The 26,441-nt window shown below is 32.9% G+C and overlaps 1 protein-coding gene across 1 annotated transcript in view; it reads left to right on the forward strand.

Annotated features, from left to right (window-relative positions):
- The window catches only part of SEMA3A (semaphorin 3A), a 205,498-nt gene that overhangs the window by 35,388 nt on the left and 143,669 nt on the right, over positions 1-26,441 (forward strand). Inside the window, exons 2-3 of the mRNA XM_069461990.1 lie at positions 19,020-19,177; positions 23,963-24,025. Of these exons, the coding sequence (XP_069318091.1) occupies positions 19,020-19,177; positions 23,963-24,025 (221 nt within the window). The remainder of the gene's footprint in view (positions 1-19,019; positions 19,178-23,962; positions 24,026-26,441) is intronic.

A 26,441-nucleotide genomic window follows, 5' to 3' on the forward strand; every position in this document is an offset into this window, starting at 1 on the left:
ACATGTGAGTTAATCAATTTCACCTGAATTACATATTAAATATTTGTTGCACTAATTTCGTCACCTTTCTCAGTGTTCTATTTACACTAAGATCATTTTTCTTTAATTTAGAAATTAGTATTTTTTAAATTAACTAAAATTATACTAAGGAATCTACTGAAAATATGGGGCATTATTGTTAAAATATTTTTACCCTCCAAAAAAATAAAGGGGTGGCATACAACATTAGAGTGTGAAGAAAGGAACTGGTCTATATTACTTTTTCAGAATAATTAATCCAATGTCTGTGATTTTAAAATAATTCCCATCAAATGATTTTTCCCCAAATATGTTAACATCCAGCTATATTCATAAATTTCATTGTACTTTAAATAATCCAAGTTTGACATTAATAGCACAGTATCTCATTAAATGATCCTTGAAAATAAGAATTCTTACAAAAAGCAAACAGGTTCTTTATCTTACAAAGTTGACAAAACTGGGCTTAATGAAGTTTTTTTAACCAAATTTGTTTATACCTAGACATTCCAGTCTTTAATATGTTAATTTAAAGGATAATGTAATGAAATATATAGTGTTCCCCTAAACTAATTTTCTCATGGAACTCTTTATTGAGTCAAAGCAAACTAGTGTTCTATAGAACTTCACAGTAAAGAATTATTCATTCATTACCATGTATGTTTGCTTTCATCAGGTAAAGAAACAGGATCAACTGTTCTTAATATGTAAATACTGTCATAAATATGTTACAGAAAATATTTTCTAACTTATATTTGAAATATGTAAGATTTTACATCAACATGCTTTTCCTGTTTAGTTTTGTGTTTTACATCTGTAGAAGTATGGTAAAAGCTACAGAAGAAATAAAAGACTGTAATTAAAATTAAATAACACTAAAGTAACACTTTGAACCTCAGATAGTATATCTATTCAGTATTAAAAGGGAAGTTCATGGTAGAATTGTTTAACAAACAGAAATACATTTAAGAAGATTGGCCACAACAACAGTATAAGGCCAACTATAAGAATCTATTTAAATACAGAGATTAAAACATGCACTCTTTTTATAAATTTTATAGTCTTTCCTTTGGAAAGAAAATATGCACTCTTTGTTCCTATTTTGTTGCCATCAGATGATTTTAAGATAAGCGTTCTAAGGTCAATGATAACTCAGCTACAGTGTCTATTAAATCAACGTGTGTCCTTTTCTCTGAATGCTGTAAGTGAACCACTGATAGTTCAAATGCTCCCTGTTTCTTTGATGTCTACAAAGATGATAACCAACTGTATATATGAAGATGGTGTGCCTCCCTTGACAGACCATCTTTTGACTTTAAGTCTGTTGATAGTTGGTACTTTGGCAACAAGAGCATTTTCAACTACCTGAATCAAGACTTTCGTAGCAATATCACTTACTTGTTCTTGACAGCTAATGAAGTGGCAAAGCAGGGATGATAAACTCCAGAGTTTAGGTGGGGGATAGGGTGATGGGTGGCATTTTTTAAGATTCTGATTTGCTAAATGAAGTGAAAGTCATTACGTTCATTAGACAAACTCAGCTATGAACTTTTAAGCCAATTTCTTGATTTTTTTTTTTAAGTAGAAGTAATTTCTCCACCTTGAGTACTTAGAAATGATAAAAAGAGTTATAATTGAGAAAAGCTAGACAGTTTTTCTCAATTTTCTAATTCTGCTACTTTCTACAACTTTTTTTTACTGTTGGTAATGGCATTTAGCCTAATGTGAAACAAATGCCTATTTAAATAATTCCCTTATAAGAAAATACAAAAATGAATTTAATTTTAGGAATCTTATAAAAATGTATTGCCACTTAGAGACACAGCAAAATACATAATTTCAGCTTTTAAAGCAAGTTTTGGAGGGTGGAAGTATATTGGTCATTATTTTCCTAAAATTTATTAATTTGAGGAAAAATTTAAAAAATAATATCTGTGTCCTCAAAAAAGGTTTCAATTTTATCCTTTTAGTTTTTTTCATTTTTTACCAGGCACTCATATAGATAAAAGACAATTTTAAATACATAACATTTAGGAATTATTTAATTCACAATTTATTAGACTGTACTGCCATAAAGACGTGATTAGCAGAGATGCTCTTTTTCTAACTCTACATGCAAAACAAGCATTAGAAAATGAAAGAATTAAGAAATCAGTGACCTAAGATAATGTTATAGGACTTTTTTGGTTGCTCACAGTGAATTGCTTTGATGGTTTATTAGAACTTAATAGCACTAAATTTACTTCCTCTTCTTTCATGTGTTGAGGCAAATTTTAGCCTTGCTATTCTCTGCCTTCAGACTAACAGGAGTGTCTCATTTTGAGTGAATATTGTGACCAGCAGGGATTAAAAGGAGATCATATTTCACTCTAAACAACATTTATTACTTGTAATTTTAACATTGTTATTTGTGTTTTGTTTTTGTAAAAGGCATGCAATCACATTTTTTGATGCCATATAGAAAGAAGGAAGTTTAATGAGAAAGTAGTTTATGATATGTTTTTGCCCAATCTTGAAGAAGAAGTAAATATGGTTCTGAATTAGATTTTTGCCTTATGGGGTTAAACGTCTGTGTGTCCTGCAGAGAATCTTTAGTGTCTATTGTCCTTTCCAGCACAGAGTGTGTGCTTGATTTAATGGGCCCTGGGAGAGCAGGGATTTTCAACAAACAAGCTGGATTTTTAGCTTCATTCTAGGGAATCATGAATTGTCCTTAGAGGTCTTAAACCAAATTTGGCTCATATTATATTTAACTTCAACCCCAGAACATTTCTAAACAAGACTCACTTTTAAAATATTATATTGATAGCAGAATGTTTTTGGAAAAGAACAATTTGATCTTTTGTTACGTGAGATAAAATCTTTAAGTTTTTTTTTTTTTTTTTCCTGTGCCATCAAAATAAATTCTAGAACTGATACCATCAGGTCATTTTTACCAAAAAAAAAAAAAATTATTTGGAGAGAGCTGGATATAGGAAATCTTAATCTTGTCCAAATTATCTGTATGATAATTTCATTTTTTCTTCTTTTATTTGTATATACGGTTGACCCTTGAACAATGTGGAAGTTAGGGACATCCACTCCTTACACAGTCAAAAATCTGCATATAAATTTTAACTCCCCTCAAACTTAACTACTAATAGCCTACTGTTGACCAGATGCCTTACTGATAACAGTCAAGTAACACGTATTTTGTATGTTATATGTATTATCCACTCTATTCCTACAATAAAGTAAGCTAGAGGAAAGAAAATGTTAAGGAAATCATAAAGAAAGAGAAAATATATTTACTATTCATGCAGTAGAAGTGGGTCATCATAGAGGTCTTCGTCCTCATAGTCTTCACACTAAGTAGGCTGAGGAAGAGAAGGAAGAGGAGTGGTTGGTTTGCTGTCTCATGGGTGGCAGAGGCAGAAGAAAATCAATGTATAAGTGGACTCAAACAGATCAAACCTATGTTGTTCAAGGGTCAACTTAGAATAATTATAAAATATCAATGAGTTGTTATTCACCAATTTCACTAGGGCATCTGACTTCAATTGAGTAATAAATTCTAAAATGTGTCCACTCCAAAATTAAAGCACACTGTTAGGGAAAAAAATATATAATATGCTATCATAAATAGGACATACTGTACCTAAGATTATAATGTACCCAAAACACATTGTGTGGTTTCTTCTAGAGATTCTTTGAATTCCCTGGCTTTTGATACACTTCTCTCCCATCTCCTTCCCATCCCTCTGCAAGGAACTCTGATTCAAACAAAATCCTTTAATAGATAAGTCAGAAACTTTCATAATCAGAATGTATTTATTCTCGTTAAAGGAGCAGGACACGGCTAGAAATGCCCTCCAAAAAAAACAAAAAAAAAAATGAAGGAATGAAAAAAAAGAGAGGGAGTCAAAATAACCTATCAGGTGAACAAATTCTATGTTTTTAAAAGACAAACTTAAATTGCATTTGCGTGTATCACCCAGACTCTTTGCAGTTTGAAGAATGCTGAGACTGAATCTGAGGGGTAGCAGAATAGGTTATGAGTTATTTAACCCACGTGCACTGTGACACACTAATAAACATACCCATTTTATCCATGTAATTGGAAATCTATGTATTTATTCATTCATTAAACATGGTACCTTTTGTCAGCCCAATCTAGGGTTTAGGTAATCTCTACCCTCAGCTACACAAGCCTGCCCCTCTGTTTTGGTTCCTTGATTGACCCTTGATTGACCCTTGAGTATGTCCATGTGATCTCCTGAACTTTCTTATGACCATCTCTCTCCCTTCTTATTCTAGAAATGAGATAAATGCTTGTCTCAAATCATGTCATTAATAACCAGGGAAATGCAAATTGAAAACACAATGAGATTTCACCTTACAGCCATTAGAATGGCTTTTATCACAAAGTCCCAAAATGACAAATGCTGGTGTAGATGCAGAGAGAAAGGAACACTTATACATTGTTGGTGGGACTGCAAATTAGTACAACCTCTATGGAAAACAGCATGGAGATTTCTCAGAGCACTAACAGTAGAACTACCATTCGATCCAGCAATACCACTATTGGGTATCTACCCAAATGAAAAGTCATTTTATCAAAAAGACACCTGCACATGAATGTTTATTGCAGCACAATTCACAATTGCAAAGATATGGAATCAACCCAAGTGCCTATTAATCTCATGAGTGGATTAACAAAATGTGGAGTATTTGGCCATGAAAGGAAATGAATTAATGTCTTTTGCAGCAATCTAGATGGAACTGGAGATCATTATCCTAAGTGAAGTATCTCAAGAATGGAAAACCAAATACCACATGTACTCTCTAATAATTTGGAACTAATTGATGGGCACACATGGGAACAAGGAGAAGTAAAAATCATTGGAAATCAAGAAAGAGGGTTTGGGGGAAGAAGGGAGGGGTAAAAATCTACCTAACAGATACAATGAACACTATTAGGTGATGGCACACTTACAGCCCTGACTAAACCATTACAAATGCTATCCATGTAACAAAAACATCTGTACCCCCTTAATATTTCAAATTAAAAAAGAACATCCATGAACGCCAAAATGAATATGTTCTCCTGTATACTTGCACTCACATGGATCAGTTTTTGTCAGTAAATAAGAAAGATCTTTTTCCTCCCACAAATGCATCTTGGAATGAAAATGATGGAATTCTGAATATCTTTCTTCAATAAAAGCTCATATTGCTCAGTATTAGAACAATTTAAATAAATCATGCCTAAGCAGCTTAAAAAAATTCTTATGGTGGCCATATGCAATAGATAAGGGTGACTGAGTGGTTTATCATTATTTAATTATCCATATGTGAATATTTTCCACAGTTTTGTTCCTGGAATATGCAGTATAAAATTTGTAAATGCCAGAAAACATGTACTTTCTTACAGCCATGTGAAATACGTTTTTTTTTTTTAACACACTGAAACATATGTTGTGTTATATGTAGATAATTGAACAAGACTGCCTGAATTAGATTTTCAGCTGTATGAAGCACACAAGCCCCCTCTTTTTTGCCATGCTTACCACTTATAGGTATTTAATAATCACTTGGTGGACGGATCAATAATAGAGAACTACCTATAGAGAGTATCATAATTAATTGAGACATAGAGTCAAAAACAAAGTTTTTTGTTTGTTTTCTTTAATTTTTTTTATTTCAACATATTACAGGGGTACAAATGTTTAAGTCACACATATTGCCCTTGCCCCACCTGAGTCAGAGCTTCAAGCATGTCCATCCCCCAGAAAGAGCGCACCACACCTATTAGATGTGTATATACCCATCCACTCCTCCCCACTCCCATCTCCTTGACACCCAATGAATGTTATTTACTATATGTGCATTTAAGTGTTGATCAGTTAATACCAATTTGATGGTGAGTACATGTGGCGCTTGTTTTTCCATTCTTGTGATACTTTCCTTAGTAGAATGGGTTCCAGCTCTATTGAGGGTAATACAAGAGGTGTTAGATCACTATTGTTTTTTGTAGCTGAGTAGAACTCCATGGTTACATATACCACATTTTATTAATCCACTCATGTATTGATGGACACTTGAGTTGTTTCCACATCTTTCCAATTGTGAATTGTGCTGCTATAAACATTCTAGTGCAGATGTCTTTTTTATAGAATGTCTTTTGTTCTTTTGGGTAGATGCCCAGTAATGGGATTGCTGGATCAAATGGTAGTTCTACTTTTAGCTCTTCGAGGTATTTCCATATTGCTTTCCACAGAGGTTGTACTAGTTTGCAGTCCCACCAGCAGTGTATGAGTGTATGAGTGTTCCTATTTCTCTGCATCCACGCCAACATTTATTGTTTTGGGACTTTTTAATAAACATCATTCTCACTGGAGATAAGTGATATCTCATTGTGGTTTTGATTTGCATTTCCCTGATGATTAGAGATGTTGAGCATTTTTTCACGTTTGTTGGCCATTAGTCTATCTTCTGATGTCTGTATTACTAGCTCATCACTCAAGGCACTAAATAAAACCAATGTGAATTTTTTAAAAAAGTATCTACACTTTAATTCTAAATTTTTACCTACTAATCATCTTATGCAAAAATGAGAGATCAACAGCAAAGGTGCAAAGGTAAAAGGTAAAAAAATTAGAACAATTGAAGATAGAGGACCAGAGAGTTACAATTTTAATAGTTCTTGTGTTTAATGTTGCTTGTAAAATAGAACTCTCAAAAAATTTATTCATGTGATTATTTATATGTAAAATAAATTTAACAGTTCTTAGCACATAGAATAAACATTTGAATTAACCATTTTTGTCCATATTATAACATCTAGTTACTTTATGTGATAATTACTTTTAAACTCTAGTTGTTTTCCAAATAAGTAAAAGATAATATTGTGCATTACTTATTTTGTAAATTATTAGCAACTTTTATTTTTTGCCTACATATTTGTGTCCAAAACTATTATCAATATCATAGATCAGGAAGGAAAAAAATGATGAAAAAAATTAAAGTCATCATTTTTCCTGAAAATTATTTAGAAAGAGCATTGAACTTAGAACCAGGAGACCTATATGTAAATCTGACCTCAGCAACTGTTAATAAAGTTCACTTTTAATAAATGAAGTCGTCAAACTTCAGTTACTCTAATGATTATTCTAGATCTCGAATTCAATGATTAGTTATCTATAACCATTTTGTCTACATATAATTTGATCCTGTGGCATTGTGGTAACCTTTGTATCTCAGAAATCTAAGGCATGTACTCTAATATTCATACAGCAGAGTAGCATGCCATTAATTTATTATCGTATGTTATAATAAAAGCACAGTGAGGCATCCAACAGAGTACACAGTAATACCTGCTAATTCTCAAGGCTTTCATGGGAGAGATGGCTTCTAACTCTACCTTGAAGCACAAGAATAGGAAAAATAAACTAGAGGCAGAAGGAGCAAGTCAGGTTTATAGAAGAGTAAATTGGCCATTTCAAATAGAATTGTGGAAACCTATAGAAACAGGCATACAACAAAGTAATGAAAGAAGATTAAAGAGTGCAACTCTTGTTAGTGAGACAGTGCAAAAGTGGTGAGTATGGGCACCGTGTTTTGTTTTGTTTTAATAAAAATGTTATATTATCAAAATATGCTCTCCATTTATATGGTGGTGACTTGAAGTGTGTATTAAAATTGAGAGCAGCCGGGCGCGGTGGCTCACGCCTGTAATCCTAGCACTCTGGGAGGCCGAGGCGGGTGGATTGCTCGAGGTCAGGAGTTCGAGACCAGCCTGAGCAAGAGTGAGACCCCGTCTCTACTAAAAAAAATAGAAAGAAATTATATGGACAACTAAAATATATATATACAAAAAATTAGCCGGGCATGGTGGCGCATGCCTGTAGTCCCAGCTACTCGGGAGGCTGAGACAGGAGGATCACTTAAGCCCAGGAGTTTGAGGTTGCTGTGAGCTAGGCTGACGCCACGGCACTCACTCTAGCCCGGGCAACAGAGTGAGACTCTGTCTCAAAAAAAAAAAAAAAAATTGAGAGCAACTGAAGATAGAGGACCAGGAAGTTGCTGTTTTAATAGTTTTTGTATTTAGTATTGCTGGCAAAAGAGAACTCTCGAGAAATTTGTTCATGTGATTATTATATGTAAAACAACTATGACAGTGCTTAGCACAGAGAATTTTAAAAATAGTCATTTTATTGTTATTTTGTAGCCAGTTTATGAAAAACTTAAAGTTGAGATGGTATAAATTTAAGTCATTTGAAGATAATGAATAACTAATTCAAAAAGCTAATATATTAGGTCATTAAATAGGAAATGTCTGATTTCAGATCAAAAGTGTAGTTTACTATATCTCAAACAAGAAGCAGTACAATTAATCAAAGTATGTACCTAAACTATCAACACAGTTTTGCCATATTAAGGGTAGCTTGAAGAAGCCTGGAGAGCGAGTGGCAATGAAATTGCAAAAGTCATTTTCCATTGCTTGTTGAGAATTGAATATGTTCTTTGCAAGAGGTGGTCCAAAGCCTGGACGAAGTTGTTGTCTGGTGTTGCAACGTCTGGTGAATATGGTGGATGATAGAGGGTTTCCAAGTCCAGCCTCTGTAGTTTGAGCAGCATTTGTTTTCTGCAACATGTGGTCTTGCAAGAGGATTAGCCTCTTTCTGTTGACCAATCTCAGCTGCTTAATCATAAGCATCCTCATCATTTCATCCAATTGGTTGCAGTAGACATCCGCTGTCATCAACTGACCAGATTTCATGAAGCTGGAGTGAATAATACCAGCCTGGACCACCAAATAAACACCATTAGCTTTTTTTGATGAATATTCTGTTTTGGATTGTGTTTTTTCAGTTCATCTTTATCTAACCATTGTGCTGAATGCTTGCAATTGTCAAAAAAATCTATTTTTCATCACGTGTAACAATATGGTGTAGAAATGGTTTGCCTTTATGTTGTGACAGCAAAGAAAGGCAAGCTTCGAGATGATTTCTCTTCTGATGCTCATTAAATTCATGTGGTATCCATTTATCCAGTTTCTTTACCTTGCCAATTTATTTCAAATGATCCAGTATTGTTGGAATAGTAATGTCAAACTTTGCTAATTCATGCATAGGTTGAGATGGATGCACTTCCACTATAGCTTTCAGCTCATCATTATCCCCTTTGGTCTCAGGTCACCCACATGGCTCATTTTCAAAATTAGAATCATCAGAATGGAACTTCTGAAACCATCAACATACTGTGCATTCATTAGCCACATCTTTCCCAAACACTTTGATGATATTTCAAGCTGTCTGCACTGCATTGGTTCCATGATGGAACTCATATTCAGAAATAGCATGAATTTTTGACTTATCCATGGTTTAACAAAAATCGCTCTAAAAAGAAATGTGAAAGATAATCACAAGCCAAAACATGCATTTGAAAGACTGAACATGTACCTTCACAATAGGGAAAAAAAAAAAAACACCCAAGTGTCAAAGTGAAATGTCAGAGATATTAACAGTCAAACTTAGTACTTAAGGAAATCAGACATTTCATACTTAACAATGCAATATACCCCAATATATAATTTGTATTGCTACATTTGATTTTTCCTAGGTATTTTTAATTACACTTACTCTTTTGAATTTTTGTTGCATTATTAAAAAAATAAAATGTGTCTCAAATACTATGTATTGAGATACTTGCTTCTATGTGCCAGAACCATGCATAAACCAGGTATAGTAGGGCTAGACATACAAAATAAGTAAAAGCAGAATATTTTAACTCTAGAAGGAGAACCAAAGGAATAAAGCTCTGATTAACTTACATATATAGGGGCACTGTGGTTCACAAAAGAAGGCAGGATACACTGTGCCTTATGAGGCCAGAGAATTCACAGGAGAAGCTTTACTTGGATCCTGAAGGGGATAAATAGATTTACCTAACCAGGTGAGGGCGGAAGGTAGAAAGCATGAGGTGGGGTGGATAAAGAGCATTCTAATCTGAGACTATATATGGCATGTCATTGAGCTTGTTGGAAATAATCCTGTGTGTGTAAATATATATTTGTATATTGTTTCATATATAGGGAAACATACATATACATACACTTAAACATGCTCTATTGGTGAATGAGCAAAAGATAAAACATGAGTGTGGAAATTATAAAGAGCCCAAATCACATGGATATTGAAAATCTCTAGGCAGGTATTAAGGAGGAAAATGACTGACGTAGTATTTCTGCTCTTTTGATTTTGATTCATGCTTTGTCTGAATGAATTTCATTAGAAAGAAGTTGTTGCTATAGTTTCTTGAATGGGTGCTCTATTTCCTTAAACCTTGCATGTTTGAGTATGTCTGGTGATGCTTCTCTTATTTGAAAGACAAGCTGCTTGGTATAAAAGTATTGAGTTACAGGTATTTTCACTTGGTTATTTGCACAAAATGGTTCTCTGATTTTGGGCAAATAATATTGTTTTGAACAAGTATGAGGCCCTGATTTCTTCTCTTGTACATGACCTGATTTTTGTGCATGGATTCCAAATATATTCTTTCTTTCTTTACTAAGTTTCATAATTGTTCCTTCTGTAAGATTAGGTTTTCCTGGAAGATGGTGACCTTTTAATCTGTAGATTCAAGACTATTTTTAAGTTTTATTTTCTTATATATCTTTCATTTCTATCGTCTTATTGATCAATTTCATCTCTTTCAAGTAAAATTCAATATTATGACTTAGTTTGGAATTTTGGGAACCAGAATGAATTATGTTTCCTATGCTAATTCTTCTTCTTTCCTATATGCTTTATTTACATTTTAGTGAACTTTTTTCCTCCTTCTGACAGTGAGGGAAAGAGTTGGAGGAGTTCACAGCTCATGATTGTTGTTGTTTGACTTTAAAACATACTCCATGATCTTTACTGTATTCTCTTCTGGGAACATGTGTCACTTTGTTTTCTTCACATTTTGATTGGTGTGATTGGTGTGTTTCTCATGAAGCCCTACCAGAGATACCCCGTGGAATAGTCTGGTGTTCACACCTTTCACTCCTGCCTTCACTCCATTTTATCTACAGTGGTATCTTTTGGTAGAAGGATAATACATACAATAAATATCCTGTGTACACGTATGTGTGCATGTGTGTGTATGTATGTGGTTAGGACAGTAGCAGGTAGGCATGTATTAGGTGTGACGATGAAAAGGATGATGACAATGAGATGATTTGCACTTTAGCTGTACCTCCACTCTTTAGAAACATTTTCCAATATTTCTAAAGTTTGTTTCTGTAATAATAAAAGAATTTGTGGATATAGTTTCTGTGATTTGTTAACCCTTTGTTCAATAATTCTATCCTACCTGGAATATACAGAGAGATGTGCCAGATCTCAGCATCTTTTATCAAACTGTTACAAGTTTCATTATATCTGATATATTCCCTTAACAATTTGATATTCCACTGGTGTTATTTTTCTCTTCATGTAATAAGTGTATTTTCCTCTCTTGTTCTTTTCTTTCTTTTTTGTCCATGAGATTCAAAAGAAAGGGATAAAGTAAAAATGTATTTACTCTGTCATCATTCACCAGTAGAAAGTATATTTGCTTTGTAGAAAGGTTACTCTGGAGGCAGTGCATAACATGGTTTGTTGGTGTAAACCTGGAGAGGAAGTTCTGTTAGAAGATAATTACTAATACTGTAGTCCAGGGAAGATATTATGGGGAGTTGAATTAAGATAGTGGCAGTGAGTATGTACGCAAAAGTAAATATAGGACAAATTACTGTATTAAGCACAACTGAAGTGATGGATCAGATCTGTGGATGATGAAGAGGATCTGGTTTGCAGGAATCTTTGTATGACTTATATTTGTAACAAATTTAAAACATACAGAATGATGATGATGTCAGTAACAGAAAGAAGAAAAGGAAGTGAGTTCCGTTTAAGTCATGCAGGCTCTGAGATGTTTGTACAACATCTAAATAGAGGTTTCTAGTAAGTTTTTGTTTGACCTTTGGAAGGAAAGTCATACATTTAAGATGTGTCAAAATACTGCTACTGAAGAAGGCCATCATCTTAGATAAGATTACACATCAAGTCATTATTATGTAAAAGAACCAAGTACAGAGCAAATAAGATAATATAAATATTTAAGAAGCTGTTAACTAAAATTAGGTACATGATAGTAAGAGGTAACAAAACTTTTCTAAAGGTCAGTTCTTAGTATTTTCCAAAATATGCCCTTCTTAGAGGTCATATAGAGAAAAGCAGAAAGAGCCTGACCTTTGGTGTCAGATGGAAATGGATATCTTGACTCAACATTATGCCAGCTCTGTGACCCTAGGATATTTCTGGCAGCATATCTGAGTCATTTTTCTGGTGAGAAAAGTGGAAAATGAAAATTTCTACCTCACAGTGTTGTTGGGAGGCTTAAATGGATATATAATACAAATAATTTGGCAGTTTTGGGTACATAGTAGGCACTTGCATCCTCGTCTCCTTGCATTTGTTTTTATTTCTATCATCTGGTCTTTATTCGTGTGCTCTCCATAAGATGTTCTGCAACACTTCTTTCTGTTGCTTAAAGTCCTATACATTTTTTTAAGGCCAGGTTTTAAGACCAAGCTTCTTCTCCAAACGTTTTCCATTTCTCCTTGTGGCATAAGCTTTTCTCTTCTGTTAACTTCCTTAACTCTTGTTGTCTTCTTTTTGTTGTTCTTGTTTATTTAGTTTTTGCTTCTCTGAGGGCATTTGTCTACCTTATATTCCACACACTTTTTAGCCAACGTCTATCCCATGGGTTACACATAGTACAGGCTGAATATGTGTTTGTTGAATTAGTAGATGAATGACCATTAAATGATAAAAATCTAAATCATCAGATTAGTTTGTGAACAATTTACTTTCCATATGTACTTTTTACATTATAAGAAATGGAAAATAACTTAATATCATAGATAGTCCTGTTCTTGATGCTTCTGAAGCATGTTTGGGGAAAACATGGCCCAAGACACTTGTGTATTGTGTGGGATCTAGAAGAAAGGAAGCAGGGTTTGGGCTGGGATGGACCTTTACTTGTCCAAAGCTCACGTTCGGGCATCTAATACTTTGATCAAGAAGTCTATACAAGTAAAAAAGCTGATTATTCATATTAACTGCCAATAAGAAACATCTGGTGGAGGAGAGTCCTGTCGTAAATTCAATGGGATAGAGACATTAGGAATCAGACCATCAGCAAATACAAAGAGATAAGTTGGAAGAAGAACTTGGAGAAATGTCCTAGGAAAAGGTGATAGAGCTGCATTTTATAGACTGCAGTGGCCTCTGGCACAGGCTGGGGAGAGTAGTTGAGGTAAAAGTTAGTTTCAGACCAGGACGTATAAACTTTATGCATATTTTGAGTGTTTACTGATATTTAAGTTAGAAGATAAATTTTTCTAAGTATATTCAAACAATACTTACCAAACTTTGTAAATTGAGAGGATATATTCAGCATCACTAAATAAATAAAAGCATGTAGACATTCATTGGTATTGGTTCCATCTATGCAGTGACCAGATGCATAGTAGAAATGGCAGGAATAGAGTTCACCATCCACACAGTTTATCTTAGAGCAGTACTGGCCAAACATCTGCCTGTGGAAAGGTACTAACTTTCTGTGTGCTAAAGTTTTAAAAACTAGTCCTTGGTGAAATAAGGAAAATAAAGTGAAAATAACATAAAATTTTCCACTATGTAAATTTATTCATCTCTAAAAATTATTCTTTGTTTATGTTTTTGCCCTTTCTGCCTATTTAATTAGTAAAATAAAATGCCTCCTTTTTTTGAATGAAATGATAATGATAGCAAATAGCACCTGCTTTTGTTGTTTCATTCTTACAATGCGACAAAAAGTTGTAAAATTTTATTTCAGTGTCTATTTTGCTTTTGGAACATTTTTGGTTCATGAAATAAAATTAAAAAAATCTAGGAAGCACTGCAAATAGGATCTTAAATTTGTGAACCTTACTGAACTTTCTAATATTTACAAATAACTAGATGTGGTCATCATTTAGCCAAAATGTTTTGGCATCATGAAGACTCAGACTTTGAATACTTTAAATGGGATCTTTGACTGTTCTATGAAAAGGACAAAGTTCAAGTCATGGAAAAAGGACATAAGCCTAAAGCCACCATGAATACAGGCAATTCATTTGGATCCAGCAACTGGTGGGGTCCTGTTACCTTTCATGCTATAAAACTTAAGAGGGGAAAAAAAAGAGAGAGAAATGTAACGGAAGTCAGAAATATAAAGAACAGGGTGGATATTGTTTGGATTTGAAGGTCAAGTATACAGGAGTTCTCTATCCTACTATAAAAAGTCTCATTCTGGGCAGTCTCACATAGAAACTATTATTCATTTCATTGCCTTTTTGAGAATCTGACACAGTCATTGTAATATAATCATGTGTGTAAATCTGTTTTTATCCTAAAGATAATCAAAATACCACAGAAACTATATAGTTTTATTATAGAGAAGTGAATCATCATTTATAGTTTTGATGTAAGTTTTCCCATCACTATCAGTACATCCCAAATAATGTTCTGATAGTTATTGCTACCAATGTCTCTTTTTTTTTCTTCTTTTTTCAAATGATTCTACTTTAGAGATTATGATGAACTCAGGGGAAAAGGCAAATCTATTAATAAAATCCCATAAAGAAATAGAATAAAAATTATACTTGACTCATTGTAAACAATTATGATTCTTCTCCCATGAATATTTGGTAGTGTATTTTTATTATAGAAGCTATCAATTATAATTTCTTCTTTTGCGATGTGTTATTACATTAATTATAAATCTATTCAATAGCCTTTTATATAAAAATCTTGAGTTTCATGAGACCCTTCTTTGTGAAACATCACAAGAGTATGCCATCGACTTATAATTGACAACATTGCTGCCTGAAATGATATGAATTGATGTTGCCACCTATATACGTAAGCTTATTGTCTACATTGTCTTACATCATGTAATAATAATGATAATAATTAGCACTTATTGAGCACTATTTTTCTGGTTTTATGATTAGTATGACTTCCATTTTGTCATTAAGCAAATCGTAAACATACTAAATCATGGTGAATCTGGAATAAACAGAATGCTAGTTTTGTTCCAGAATATGTAATTTATTAAAGAATGTTTCTTCTGAAATGGCATCTCTACTTACAATCCTACATTTACTTCTCTTTATGGGTTGACGCAGCATGTAGAAGTTGAAGTAATGTCTCAACCATAGAAAAACTAAATTATACCCAAAGAAAATTAATGCCTTTATAAGCTTTGATTTACTCAGAATCACTGTTGTCAAATTGATGCTATAGAAATTTAGGGTTTTTTTAAAAAAATAGCATTTGTTGTTTGACTAAATATGAGCATAGGCAAGATATGAGAATGTAGAAAAATATTAAACATCTTACACCACTGAATATTTACTTTGGTTCCAATACCAGTTGATGTCATTGTAAGGTTTAACTAACAGAAACAGAAAAGAAGCACCTAAAATTCTGCAGGAGTAGATTCAAAGTTGAATTTATTTAATATCAATTGCAGCTGTCTACAGCTAGGAAAAACAAAATTCAAATAAGGAAAGGAGAACACTGAAGAATCTGAGAAATAGATTTAGAGAAAAGGTGTCTGATTTTAACTCAGGTACTTTCACCTTGGAAAGTGATGAGATAACCTAAGCAATTCAGAATTTATATTGTTCACTGACATGAGGGTCTCCAAAAGACTCTCCTCTCAGTTATGAAGCAGTATAAAAAGTTGCTGTTAGGAACATCTGAAGATGAGACAAAATTAAGTACCTTTGAAAGCAGTGGAAAACAGCTGCTCACCCTTATGCCAGGAAAATATTGTCCTTTTGTAATGACATCAGTAACATTTTTAAAAGTGTAGTTTTTCACAGTGATTTCATATGCAAACCACCAAAGACTTCCCTAAGTTATTTGTTTGTAGAAACCAATAATTCTCACAAACCAATTTATATTATTCAACCTGGAAGATATTAAATTGGATAAGTATTTTCATTTTCTGGATTTATGAAATAGAAAGTCATTCCTTTAATTTTTTAAAATTGAGGATATATAAATTGGGAAACAAGAATACATTATTGTTCTTAAAATGTCATTACATTTAATATCATTATATTAATAAATCAAAGAACATATTGCTGTTCTTATTTATCCCTTTACCATACAAAATTACTGATGTTAATAAGTTAGTGGACTTAGTAAGATATGTAAAAAATTATTGTTTTCAGTCTATTCCATCTGGACTCTAGTTTACTAGATCCAGTTAAGGAGCTCAAACATACAAATATTTAACCTCTTTATACAAATAGGTAATTTTTAATTGAGTGCTTACTATGAAAATTATCATTCTAGGCTCTTCACATGCATTATCAAATTTCACCTTCCCAATACAGCTTTGAAGATATATTATTAATACCATCTTCTATAACACTAAGGCCCAGAGAGCTTAAGGAACTTGTCCTAGTTTGCACACCATTTGCACACCTAGTAAATAAGTACTGTAGTGATGTTCACATTCTAACTTATATAGCTGAATGATTCCAAAATCTGTAGCTATAGTAGTTATTTCACTATAACCTCTTTCACTTGATGCTTAGAGATCCCTTACATAGTCTATGAGTTTCCAAGTAAAATCCACTCTTGTATTTCTCAAGTGACTCTTCCATTAATTAATATCCCTACGTAATTTCCTTGGTTTAGGCTGAGTTGACTTTTCCTTTTTTTTTTTTTTTTTGATTCACCTGGTTACCTATACTTTGGCCTCTCTGATACCGAAGTAGAATTATAGGTTTTAGAATTGGAAGGAAAGATGAGGGTACCCATTTGATAAAGATATCTCCTTAAATGACCATTCAAGGTGCGCTTGAACATATCCAATGTTATAGCTGCTGCCTCTGGTGGCACCCCTTTTCCATCCTCACACAGCTCAGCGTGCCTGAAATTTCAGTCTTACATTGACTCTGTGTAGCATGGATCCTTTGCAATCATTTGGATGCTGGTGAAATGAATGACACTTAAATTCAGATAACACATAGTGGATTATCTGTCTTTTCTCTATGAAAACTAATAGCTCTCATTTATTTCGGCCATGACTCACATAAGTAAAATGCTTTTTTAAAAATCTGTTTCTTTCTACCTCCCTTTCTTCTCTCCTTCCTCTTTCCCTTTCTTTTTTGGGGAAGGAGATGGGGATGAGTGAGGACAGACCAGTATTGTACCATTTCTTATGAAGAAATCAGAAAAGCATTGTTAACAATTTAACAATTTTGTGAATAGAATAGGTAAATATATAGAAAGATAAATATTCAATTTAATATTTGTTGACTTGGTAATATAAAAAGAAACCATGTGAGTTGTGGATGATGAGCTATTAATTATATGTTTCTTGAAGGAATGTTAATTCTGGTAGATAAGTCATTTATACAAATGATTGCAATAATTCACAGTGTGATGTAAGTAATAAGAGCAATTTCAAGCAAAATATAAAAGGAAACTCTATGAGAATTTCTTGGAGGTTGCATTTGAACCAGCTCTAAGAGTGGATACTATTCTGTCAAGGTACCATGTAGTTGTAGGAGTCAACAAAGGACAAAGAGCGGAGGAGTACAGAGCATGTTTTCTTGAATAAGAGAGGATGTGAGGGGAAGAACTGGGGTAGGTTCTAAACTTGAATGGTAGTAACATGACCTTTTATGTAAGTTAAAGAGTGAATTTTATCCTCTGTTAAAATCATATTTTTGATGATAACATAAAGAAGGCAGTAGGAGAAACAGATAAAGCAAGGTGATCTATCACACAGCTAATATATGTTTCAGGGGTTAACAGTTGGGACAGAGGAAGGGGTCTACATTGCAGCTTTCTCTCCTTGGAAGGCACATTCTATACTTTGTGGATGCTGATGAAAGTCTCCTACTAAATGTGCACTGGAGAATCTGAAGAAGTGGTTCAGGACATATAGTTTTGGAGAATCCTCAACATTTTTATCCCATAGAGAAATGGATATTTAAGAAGGCTGTTTATAAACAATTAGCTTTCTAACACAAAACTGGACTTACATTTGATGTTATTTTTAATCTGAAAATGTTTCTGTCACTTAAGGTATAAATAAGTCTAATGTGCAGTATTTACCTATTCATAGCAAAAGCAAATTGGAGAGCAAAAACAAGCTGAAAAATTGAGGTCATATGGTGAACAAGTTAATTGATGTTTTTATAAAAGGCTGAGGTCAGTTTCTCTATATATATCAGCTCCAAATACTTCAAAGGATTTAGATGGTGAAGTTAATGATTTAATGGTCAAAACTACATATTCAAATTTTTCAATAAAAAGAGGTCTCAAACAACCTAGGGGATTAAACTGGATGTTTCTCCCAAACTCCTGGCTGTTGGTCACCATGCTTACCCTTCTAGCTAATGGTGGGGAACAAATGAAACTACTTTAAAAAGCCTTTGTAAGATTAAAGACATTTATATAAAATATTGATCATTCTAATCCATTACTACATGCAAATAGATCCTGCCAGACCAGTTTGTATAGATAAGTTATTTCTTTCCATTTCTTCTTTTAAGAATGTGCCATCTTGGTTGGGAGGGGGGAAGAGAAGATGGGCAAATTCACACCTAATGGGTACAGTGCACACTGTCTGAGTGAAGGGCACACTTATAACTTTGACTCAAACTGTACAAAAGCAAATTATGTAACCAAAATGTATATTCCCCCATAATATTCTGAATAAAAATGCCATCTTGAGTATGAAATCAGCAAATGGGAATATAACTTCCATTTCAATGAAATGTAAAAATTTTTGTTCCTATATATTTCTTAGTACCATGAAGAATAAGCACCGATTGAAAACTATAGCGTGCAGTAGTCAGATTACCATGCATGAATAATCTGTGTTCATGTAGGCCTTCACATTAATACCCAATGTCTTGCTTTGTTCCCTTGCAGAAATGTTGGAATCCAACAATGTGATCACTTTCAATGGCTTGGCCAACAGCTCAAGTTATCATACCTTCCTTTTGGATGAGGAACGAAGTAGGCTGTATGTTGGAGCAAAGGATCACATATTTTCATTCAACCTTGTTAATATCAAGGATTTTCAAAAGGTATCTTTATTCCAATATATAAACTATGGTTCTTTTGAAGCTTCTAAAGTTAAATAGAATTGTCTAACTATTTAACAGAAAGACAACTGACAAAAAATTGTTTTGAATTAATATTTTATCTTTTTAGATGCAAATAAAAATAACAAGTCAATGTATGTAATAAACCATAAAAATTATCGAAAAAGAAATCACAGTATTTTCAATAATCATTATAAGATATACTACCTTCAGCTTATCTTTTCATAGTTATATCCTTTTTCCTGCATAAAAATAAATACTTGGACTATCATAGAAATACATCATAATTGATTTCATGTACCATGTATATCTATGTGTATACATTTATATATCTCTCTATATTGCCAGCAAACACTGGGTTGATCAAGCCATTACCTACATGCCTACTTTGGCATGCCACCTGTGTTTGTAAATAAAGTTTTATTGGAGCACAAGCACTGTCATTCATACATATTGTCTATTTCTGCTTTCATGCTACAACAACAAAATTGAGTAGTTGCAACAGACATCATCTGGACCACAAAACCTAAAATATTTACTATCTAGCCTTTTAAACAAAAAGTTTGCCAAACCCTTATCTGGAAAATCAGTTTTTAAACCATCAGGTTTTTGCAAATGTGGTCACGTAGACAACACAGGACACCAACTTTATCCTTATTCTCTATAGTGTTTCTGACTTATTTCATTAAAAAGCTATACAGTTTGAAAAATAAACACAGATTGACAAATTAGTGGAAATTGTGCTACTAAGTCCGTCTGCATGTACTCTAAGTCAACCATTTTTTTTCACAGTCAATATTTCTAGTCGTAGTTATCTGAGGAACAAAGGTCTTTAGACAATAGCTTTCGCAAAAGTAATAGTACAATATACAATTTGGAATACATCCACTTCAGTATCTATATTAATTTTGCTTCATAACAGTGAAGGCTTTAAAATGGTGTCTCTTAGCACCTCATAAGCTATCGTTGATTGGATGATCATTTTAAAAAAAGTGACAGAATTTTAAAAACCATTTGTTCTGGTTGGAGAATATTGCTCATGAGATAAAATAAAGGTTTCAATTTAAAGCTGATTCATACCTTTAATGGAGCATAGCACTAAACCTAATACTTTTTCTTTTGTTCCATTACTTGAACACTATAAATCTGACCATATGCATAAATAAATGTGATTCATTATATATGGTCATATAAAATGGCAATGTATTTATGATGTAATTCAGAATTGATAAATGACAACCTAAAAAATCACCCTGGGTATTTGTTTTTCTGATTTTTCAATTTGACTGACTTCTAAACCTCCTCAGATGATAGCAATAAATGCTTAAGGTTATCTTTTGTCTAAGAAAACTGGTTATTCGTTTGTTTTTCTGAAATGATATAAATATTGACCTTAGCATTTTTGAAAAGGTCATAAAATAAGCAGGTTTTTTTTTTTGTTTTACCAGAAGGAAACCATTCTTTTATAAAATGAATGCAAAACTCTGTTTACTAAGGAATTTTATATATTCATTTTAGGAGATTATATCTGTTAAAATTGTTGATATTCATAACAATGTATTACTGTGAAATTGACATATATATCTATAGATAGATAGTATATGAGCACAGATTACTTTACACTATATATTTAATTTATTTAACATTTTTCTGTGGAATAAATTTTTGAATTGATCAAGGTACTCAATTTTTTCTAAAACTGCCTAGAAACAAATTATAAAAACCACTGTTTTATAGCTGAGAAAAATCCTATAGCCATTTTTACACTCAGCATATATCATCTTAAAAGTTGGTATCTTTTATCAACTAGACTTGTACTAAATATATTTTGAATTAATGAATTAATTAAAATATAAGGCACTTGCCCAGTGTCATAGTGTTCTTGATATACCTCTTGCCCTTGAATTTAAAACCATTATTCTAATAATATAAGACATAGTCATAATTTTAAAACATCCTATTCCAAAGAGATAATGTAATGTTATCACATTGTTTATAAGAATGAGCCCAATTTACTTAAGAATTTACAATTATTTATGTATATTCGGTATGTTTTAATGTTCTTTTTAGCCTATCAGCTTTTTTCCTAAGCATCTATTATTGTGGTAAACTCTGTAGGGGATGTTATGTCATAAATAATTCTTCTTGATGATCTTACAAGGTAACAGTAAAGGTAAGATGTGTGCCTTAAAGGCTCTTAAAGGCAAATTCCTATGAAAGGCACAAACACATTTTCAGGTTTGGTAGAACCATAGAAAGACTCTTGACCTTGATAAAAGATTGTAATCTCTTTAAAGTATAAATTTTTATTATAATTAAAAATACAAAAATTTTAAAAATTAAAAAAGCATGTGGAAGAAGGCCTGTCTTGAGTAGAAGCATAGAGGCATAAAGAAGAGAATGTGCAAAATACATTATGAAGTACTAGAAATGATGATAAGAAATTTAGATTGTTAACTGAGTAATATCTGAGTAAGATAAAAAAGGAATCCCAATAATCAACAAGATAACAAATCCAACCAAAATGTCAGTAATTACTCTTTATGGAAATGGATACCATTAGAAAAGACTATTAAACTTACACTGACTTAAACTTATTCTCATTAAATCACCCTCCAAAAGGGCCTTTGTACACAAAAATTTGTTTTACTTATGTTAGATTTTTAAATTTTTATTATTATTATTTACTCTGGAACTCCAGAAAGTTTAGAGTACAGACCCTTCTAAGTATGAGAACATTTAGCATGAATTTTATAAAAATAATTTTTATTAATATTTAACAGAAGAGCGATTGACAAAATAAGGCCCATACTGTCTCAACAACTAACAATCAATAGCTAGGAAAGGGCCGGGCGCGGTGGCTCACGCCTGTAATCCTAGCACTCTGGGAGGCCGAGGCGGGTGGATCGCTCAAGGTCAGGAGTTCGAGACCAGCCTGAGCGAGACCCCGTCTCTACTAAAAATAGAAAGACATTATATGGACACCTAAAAATCTATATAGAAAAAATTAGCCGGGCATAGTGGCGCATGCCTGTAGTCCCAGCTACTCGGGAGGCTGAGGCAGTAGGATCGCTTAAGCCCAGGAGTCTGAGGTTGCTGTGAGCTAAGCTGACGCCACGGCACTCACTCTAGCCTGGGCAACAAAGTGAGACTCTGTCGCAACAAAAAAAGAAAAAATAAATAAATAAATAAATAAATAGCTAGGAAAGTATGAGAGAACAGTTTGCCTTTAAAAAAATATATATATATGTATATATATATATAAAACCTCTTATATTATAAACTTTAAATAAGAATAGATCACCTAGCCTTTCCATAGCCAATGTGAAGATAGAACTGTAGAATGGAACTGCCCAGTTATTGCTCTAGAAATTCAGGAGTCAGGGTAATGTTAATTGTAAGGGTGATAGATTTACTGATCTGGAAAACTTTTATGTGACTACTTTATAAAAAGATATATGTGAAAAAGAAAGCACATGAACAAAAAGAATACTCAAATTAAGAGCTTAAGGATAAAAATGAAGGTATATGCAAGAATTTTTAGAGCTTTTATAATTCTGACATGGATGTGAAATGCATTTATAACATATGTCATTTCAATATGTACCAAATTCTTGTTTATACTTGTGTTATATTTTGTTTTTAATTCCCTAGATTGAATTTAACAGCCTTTGCCCAAGTTTATGACCATTTACACTGAATTATCTAGAGGTTCCTAAATGAATGACAATCAGTCTTGAGACTAAAAGCTTTCTAGCAGACATAAATGATTAATTGCCACCATTTCTGGATTTTTCTTTTATATATGACATGTTTCCCCTGAAATTAACTAATATTACTAGAAGGGAAAGATGAGTAAAGCAGCAATAAATTATTCTGCCCAATATAGTTAGGAGTCATTGGAATTGCTTGGGGGATTTTATATTAAAATTTTATCTTAAAATTTAGATGAGAGATTTGGATTAATATTGTCTAGGGATACACATCCACTGTCCTCCAGGCCACCACTAACATCTTGGCTTATCTGCCACCATCACTGTATTTATATAATATGGGACTGTTGGAAGGATGAAAAATAAATATTAAAAATGAAAACATAAACAATTATTTCTAAACTAGTCTACATTTAGCCCACATTGGAGATGATGATTTTTTAGAGCTATTTCCCTTTTCAATCTACCTTTATATCTCAAAAATATAAAATGCTACTTTTAACTATTTTCCCTGTCCAAAATAAAAAAAAAAAAGAGCAAAGAAAAGATTCCTTTCTAAAATGGGTTTTTCTAACGCTTTTAGTTGCTTAGTCTAGCATGTCGTCATGCTGAGATTTGGATGAGGAAAATAGATCCAGAATACCCAAATCTTAAAATTTCAGAATCACTATTTCATAATAAAGACTAATTTAGAAAACTATGAGCCATGTTCTATGACAATTTTTACCTCTCTTCATTAAATTCTTACATTTTCTCAAGATGATCTGTCTCTCAACTTGTGTCGCAGTTCTTTCCACCCTACACTGCTTAGATCTATTGTCTACATCAATTCCTCTCTCTCAACTTTATGTAAAACAAAAACTAGATGGAGAATGAAGGACTCAAGTCCTTGCTAATGCCACTGGAAAGTCTAAAATGAAAGGTTTCCTGCCACATAATGCTTTATGGGACTTTCATTACTTCAGTTGTCCCAACTTCATCCAAAGGACTATATAGCGCTGAATCTCTTAGAGAACTTAATTGGCATAAAACAATGTTTCATCTTTGTCCATAGATTGTGTGGCCAGTATCCTACACCAGAAGAGATGAATGCAAGTGGGCTGGAAAAGATATCCTGGTAAGTATCAGTCTCAAATTATTATACAGGTTGAGTAACCTTTATTAGAAATTCTTGGGACCAGAGTGTTTCAGATTTCTGATTTTTTCAGATTTTAGAATGTCTGTATATGTATAATAAGATATGTTGCAGATGAATCCCAAGTCTAAAAATGAAAGTTATTTATGTTTCATATACATCTTATACACATTATCTGAAGGTAATTTTATTTTTCCCTTGGGGATGCTGAAAAAATTGTGTATTATGCTCTTGCATTTTGACTGCAACCCATCACATGAGGTCAGGTGTGGAATTTTCCATTTGCAGTGTCATATAGGTGCTCAAAAATTTTGGTTTTGGAGCATTGCAGATTATGGGTTTTTGAATAAAGGGTGCTCAACCTATAGTAATTATATAAGTAATTTATTACTCTGTCATTTATTTTTGTTCAGTGTTCTATTAAATACCATGTTTTACTTGTGGACTTAGTCACTGAGAAAAAAATAATACTATTAAATTCTGGAACCACTGACAGATTTATGTAAAGGAAGTGTGTAACAATAATAATATTCCTAAATAAATAAAAAATATAGTCCCTTTGGAGATTTATATATGCAAAAGATAATTAACAAAATATAATTTTATGGCATATATGCTTATATTCAATAAATCAACTCCTTTTACAAGTTGATTTTCATATGTTAATTCTTCTTGAATTCTTCTTGAATGATATATGTTTCTATTTCTGAGTCTTGATTAAATTACTTCTCTCTCCTTCTTTCTGTTCCTTCTCATTCCTTTTCCTTCATTTCTTTCCCTTTCCTTTCCTTTTCCTTCTTCTTCTTCATTTCCTCCTTTCTTCCTTCTTTCCTTCCATGCACTCATCCCTTAAATAAATATGGCTTGAAAAATGACCAAGTAATAGGCATTGTCCAAAGCACTGTGGAACCAAAGATGAGTAGTGAGCAATCCCTACAGTGGTTTTACCATTGTAAAAAGATAGAGACCATTTTTCCTAAGGTAAATTCTCGATAAAATTAAGTGAGCTTAATTTTGAGGTATAGTCAAGGATTTGCACAGATCATGAAAAGTAATTATCATTTACATAAGTTAATTAAAATGAATTACAGAATTAAAAATATAATTTCATGTTATTTATGTTTTATTGACATTTTGGGATATCTAAAACACTAAGAAATAATTTTAAAAGTTTTTTCTGTTTTGAAGTATTAGCATAAAAGAAATTTATCCTATGTATTACCTAAAGGCATAAATCTATCTGTATATATGTGCATAGAAATATAGATATTTTCAAGGGACCACCTGAATGATTTTAGCAGCTACCTAAAATGATGTATACATTTAGGATTTAGAGTTGGAATTGGAGTTTCTGGGAAAAGAATGCCTCAATCTAGTAGCAATGTTGGCTATAGGTGAAAGAAGTTAGATAAAGGAGTACAAGGCACAGGTATTCCCCATTTGTAATACCTACATATTTTAGCAAACATGGGGAGTTCATCCTTGAAAATTACATATTAAATGTGATAAATTATGTTAAAAAATATTCATGACACTTGTTCAAGATGGCAAGGTGATTTGTGCTATCAAATGTTATTCATTCTATGTAACTATCTAGCTATATCTTTGCACCCATTAAGCATCCCTACTTTATCCCCCCTCTTCCCACTATTTTCCCAGCCTCTGGTAACCTTCATTCTACTCTCTGTCTACATGAGATCAATTGTTTCCAATATTTAGCTATAATCGACAATTAAGTTAGGATATACTTTAAAATAACTAAAAGAGTAGAATAGGAATGTTCGTAACACAAAGAAATGTTAAATAGTTGAGATGATAGATTGCCTGATTACCCTGATTTGATTACATTTTATGCCTGTATCAAAACATTACATGTACCCTATAAAGATATGCAACTATTAATATTATGCACCCATAATAATTAAAAAATAAATAAATTTAACAAAAAGGATGATAAGGCAGACTTTATTCAGGGGACTGCTACAATGGAGTTTTATAGTAGCGGGGGGTGACAGAGCTCAAATCTGAACACAAAAACCGGTGATTTATAGCCCAGAAGAAGGGTGGGAATTACTGGATGGAAAATTACTAGGAGGGAACATCAGGACTAATGGGAATTCTGGCTAAATGGGTTTGACAGGATTATTACTGAAGGCAGGCCAGGGTGATAGATATTGACAATGGGGAAGTAACGAATTTGATCACATATCAAGGGTGGGGTATATTTTCAAAACTGACCCTGCAGGATTCTTGCTAAAACTGTACTAAGCAGAGATGTGCGCAGAAACCCCAAATTTAGAGCCACCATGAGAAGAGAGTTCAGAAGAGTCTGACTAGAGTTAGGTCAATTGTAAGTCACATTACACCTTCTTGGTACTGTAAATATTTTTCTGGTTAT

The sequence above is a fragment of the Eulemur rufifrons genome, chromosome 29 (genome assembly GCF_041146395.1).
Source record: "Eulemur rufifrons isolate Redbay chromosome 29, OSU_ERuf_1, whole genome shotgun sequence".
In the NCBI taxonomy this organism is placed as follows: domain Eukaryota; kingdom Metazoa; phylum Chordata; class Mammalia; order Primates; family Lemuridae; genus Eulemur; species Eulemur rufifrons.